Source organism: Terrapene carolina, unplaced genomic scaffold (assembly GCF_002925995.2).
Source record: "Terrapene carolina triunguis isolate 2854851 unplaced genomic scaffold, T_m_triunguis-2.0 Scaffold58, whole genome shotgun sequence".
Taxonomy (NCBI): domain Eukaryota; kingdom Metazoa; phylum Chordata; order Testudines; family Emydidae; genus Terrapene; species Terrapene triunguis.
In genome coordinates this window covers 73,486,155-73,491,062 of record NW_020664409.1, presented here as the reverse complement: position 1 = coordinate 73,491,062, position 4,908 = coordinate 73,486,155, and the positions used below count along the sequence as shown (strand labels likewise).

At 39.3% G+C, this 4,908-nt stretch overlaps 1 protein-coding gene across 1 annotated transcript in view; it reads right to left on the bottom strand.

The window, feature by feature from the left end:
* The window catches only part of DPY19L4 (dpy-19 like 4), a 43,460-nt gene that overhangs the window by 30,930 nt on the left and 7,622 nt on the right, over nt 1-4,908 (bottom strand). Inside the window, exons 4-6 of the mRNA XM_026659854.1 lie at nt 3,238-3,328; nt 2,068-2,189; nt 514-659 (exon numbers count right to left, since the gene is read on the bottom strand). Of these exons, the coding sequence (XP_026515639.1) occupies nt 514-659; nt 2,068-2,189; nt 3,238-3,328 (359 nt within the window). The remainder of the gene's footprint in view (nt 1-513; nt 660-2,067; nt 2,190-3,237; nt 3,329-4,908) is intronic.

Genomic DNA, 4,908 nt, shown 5'->3' with positions numbered 1-4,908 from the left:
GGAGTTTTCAGGTAAGTGACACATTAAACAACAAATTTGGATAACAGGGTCTTCTAGATAAGAGAGATTCTACTTTGCTACAGAAAGCAGATTCAGAAAGCCAAGAGGCTTTGAAGTCATGCAAAAGGCATGAAGTTCAAGGCAAGAGAATCACAACCAAAACAGTTAGAGCTGGCCAGAGCATGAGATTTCCATTTCATGGCAATTGTCAAGGTTTTGACATTTGTTTTCCTTCCACACTGGAACAAAAACAAAACCTTTTAAATGTTTTTGCCAAATGGAATTTTGTTGAAAAATCTGCTCTCTCTCACTCTGTGACCAGGGAATCCATCTTGGACTTCAAAAACCTTCCCATCAAAAACTTTGAAATTGATATATCTCCATAAAACGTTTCAGCTTCAATGAAATAACATTTTAAAAAAATGTTTCAACAAAAATGTTCTGACCAGCTCTACCAATATTTTTAAAATGCCTTACTGACAAACTAGATTACATAAAAGGTGTTTTTCTTACCTGTTAATAATGAACCATGCTACGGTCAGCATTCCTGCCAACCAAGTCCCACTCATAACCCAACTGGTTACAAATAATGCAGCCATATAAATTCCCTGCAGTCCAAAAACTATACCAATGTAGAAATACACTGGCTCGATAACCTCCTGAAATTACAAATAAAAGTAAAGACACATAGTAGCAACTAAGCTGAAATTGTAAATTATGACTATATACTGCTAACAGGGTGCTAGATACTTTACAGACAGATAAAATATGCTCCCTATCATAAGAGCTTATGTTTTAAGTATACAACATAAAAATGCTCCGGGATAGAGTGTGTGTGTGTGTGTGTACAAAACAGAGTGAATTAACATCAGAGTTTAGCACACATCTTTGTGCTATGATCTGGGGTTTGTATTAATAGTGAGGATTACCCACTGATCAGGTTTGATAACACCTTACTGCAGTGAGATTTTAAGTATATAGGCCTCTTGAAGGGAGAGAGTTTAAAGGAGGAACTTTGGAAAGAGACAAAGGACTTTTCTAAGTGTAAATATTTTGCCACTTTACCTATACTGATTAACCTCTCCCCATGCCCCCCCCAAAAAGCATAGAGGGAGGCCAGGTCTACACTACAAAGTTTTGTCAACATAGCTATTTTGGTCAGGGATGTGAAAAAACCCACAGCCCCTAGCCAACATAGCTATGCCAGCAAAACCCCAATGCAGATGCAGCAATGTTGAAAGAAGAGAACTTCTGTCCACGAAATATTCGGGGAGGTGTGATGTTACTATGCCAACAGAAAAACACCTTCTGCAGGCATAAGCTGTGTCTACACTAGGGGGCTTGTCTGGTATAGCTATACTGGCAAAGCATTTGTACTGTTGACCAGGCCGCAGTTATATCAGTATAAAAGTGCTTATACCAGTATACTTTGTTCCAGTTTGGGAACCAAAATAAGCTATATTGGTATAAGGCACTTCTAAACCGTATAGCTGTATCTACATTAGATGTGTTACTGAATGGAAAAAAAACCACCCTCCAACCAACAGTTATGATGATAAAACTTTCAAGTGTAGACCTGCTCAAAACAGAAGCTGGCTAGACTGTGCAGGGCCTTCTAGCTTTTATTGCAGAAACAATTTAAATCAGTATGGTAGATTTAGATTTCAAAGTCCTTTCCAAAACATTATTTAATCCTCCCTTTGTGAAGTAAGCCTGACTTACTAAATTGTGATTTGCCCAAGGTCACGTGGGATATGTCTACAATAAACTTCTGCAGACATACAAATTGACTATCAATTAACTCAAGGGGTTAACATATGTAAAGGCTAGCGTAGACATTCCCCACACTTTTGAAACAGGCTACAAATGTAAAGAACAAACAGCACTAAGTAAAGAAGTCTAGCATAGACAAGCCCAGAGAGCCTGTCAGAGACTGGATTAGAGCTCAGGAGACCCTGGATCCCAGTGTTATGCTCAGACCACATCCTTTCAACACACATAGCAAACAAAACTTCATACCCCTATCATACTGTAAAAATAAAAGCAAAGCCGAAGAGGTACACATACTTCGCTACCAGATGCTTGATATAAAACACTGGCAATCAACTCTGGATACAATGTCATTTGCTGCACTGCATTTATAGTCCTCAGCGATACAGTTTTATTGTTGTGTGTCAGCTCATAAACACCTGAAGGCAGAAAAGATTTTTTCTAAAATCAGTTATCCTGCTTGTAGGAACAACAACAGTAATATTAGTGTAAAAGCAGGATGGCAGTAGATCAGACTATTAAGACTACTGACTGATACACCCACACATAATTTAAAAAGAAGAAGAAAGGACTGTGCTAGATGCAACCTCACCCTGATTATTTTGAGGAAGTCAGCATTAAGTTATTTCCATTTATAAACATTAGTTGAGCTAGCCTTTAAATTTAGAGTCCAAGTTCATTGCCTAAAGCTTAGTCTATTCAGTTCCTAATATACAGCATGATTTTTAAAACTGTTCATTTGATGCAATTTATCCCTTCCCAGACAATGGAATTTGGTGTATACTTTCTTAATCACATTTTGAGGTTAACATGAAAATCAGAAAGGGAAAAGCCACTGAGAAATTAAAGATCATCCACATCTTTAAAAAAGCGGTATGTATATTTATAAATAAACAAACATGCATGCATAAATTCCAGAAGACAGGGCAGCAACTTCACAAATGGAAATCAGAATTTATATACATACAGTTCAGTGTCAGAATAAGATTCATTTCAATTAACACCATTAGCGAACTAAGGTAGCTCAAAGGAATCCATAGAGTAGATGAGAGTTTATTATTTTTTTGCAAAGATCTGAAAGTGTTCGGTCAGCATGATTCTGACCCTTATACCTATATAGGAGTCTAAAACCAACTTTCTTAATCTACAAGAGTGTTTGACTGTCTCAAAGGGGAAAAAGGACTTTTCAAAGTTAATAAATAACTGTAAACTAATCTAAAAGATTGTTTAAAGTTACAGAACGAAGAACATGCTCAAAAACTATGCTCCTCCGACAACACCACTACTGAAACAAGACTCTTCACTGCACATGCATCTCCCTTTGGGAAGAGGATGAGAAAACAAACAACACATGATACATGTGTTGTCATGTTGCTTAATGTACTACTGGAAGGAACTCAGATATTCTGGTGATAAGCACAGTATAAAAACCTATATAGAAGTGACTAGAATAAATGTTTGTCATACCTCTTTCAAAGGAAGGAGCCTTTAGCAGTTCTTTATAAAATGAGTAATAAATGGCACTGTCACCCTGAAATGTAATCTCTCGTTCAAGTTCCTAGAAGAAAATAAAATAATTAAATATATATTTGCCTCCTATAATTTCTTCTTCTAAAAGCCCACATATTTTCAGATAGGCTAGTTTTGTAATATAGCATATGGTTATGAAGCCATATCTTCAAAATATTAATCTTCACTGCACCCCGGTCATATATGTATTGTTACCTATAATGTACAAATCCTGAAACTGACACTGAGAATCAAAGCGACTTGCCCAAAACCACATGGTAAATCAGTCAAACTAAGCTCGGCCAGGCTCTGTCCTCCCACCACTACAGCTGCCCTAGCAGCTCTCAGGCATTCCCAGTACCGCGCCCACTGTTGCTGCTTTGGTGACATGGTCCTGGTTTTAGAATGTTCATATTCACATATTATTTTGAAATGCTGCCAAAAATTTTATGAGCAATGCGTCTGAGGAAGTGGGTATTCACCCACGAAAGCTTATGCTCCAATACATCTGTTAGTCTTAAAGGTGCCATAGGACTCTGTTGCTTTTTACAGATCCAGACTAACACGGCTACCCCTCTGATACTTGACAAGAGAAATGGTGATTTTCAGTTTGTATCTCAGCAAAACCTGAACAGAATGTCACAGGATAAAGAAAAGGCACTTCTCTAACCCAGGGGCTTTCCTCATGCAAAATTTTAGAGACATGCTCCGAACAACATAGTCGTTAAAGTATCTTAAAAAGAGGTCACAAGAATCTTAGAATAGAAAGCCCTAAGCAACCTAAATATAGAAGGTGCTACCAGCTGTCCATACAATGCTTTGCAGGGACAGCTTAAAAATCAACATGATGGTTTCCAAATATTTGTAGGTCTAGTACAGGGGTTCTCAAACTGGGGGTCAGGACCCCTCAGGGGGTCACGAGGTTATTACATGGGAGAGTCGCGAGCTGTCAACTTCCACCCCAAATCCTACTTTGCCTCCAGCATTTATAATGGTGTTAAATATATAAAAAAGTGTTTTTAATTTATAAAGGGGGTCGCACTCAGAGGCTTGCTATGTGAAAGGGGTCACCAGTAAAAAAGTTTGAGAGCCACTGGTCTAGTACATCTAGAACAGATCTTATATAGTACAGCATCTTTTGCCAACATAACACAGGTAAAACACATCATATGGGTGTAACACATCTCTTAAAACTTCTAGGTTATTTTGGCTATAAAGAGTGTTTTCTCAACAAGACAAGAAGTATAAAACCTAGTTAGTGTACTGATGTTGTCAAAACAAGAACACCAGATGGAAACCAGCAAAGCTTGCTTAGATGATTACATACTAAAATATATACATAAGGTATAACAGCTCTCTCATTAGTATAGTGCAGGGATCGGCAACGTTTGGCACGCGGCTCGCCAGGGTAAGCACCCTGGCGGGCCGAGCCAGTTTTATTTACCTGCTGACGCAGCAGGTTTGGCCGATCGCGGCCCCCACTAGCCGCGGTTCGCTGTCCCTGGCCAATGGGGGCGGCGAGAAGCTGCGGCCAGCACATCGCTCGCCCGTGCCGCTTCCCGCTGCCCCCATTGGCCTGGGACGGCGAACCGCGGCCAGTGGGGGCTGCGATCGGCCGAACCTGCCGCG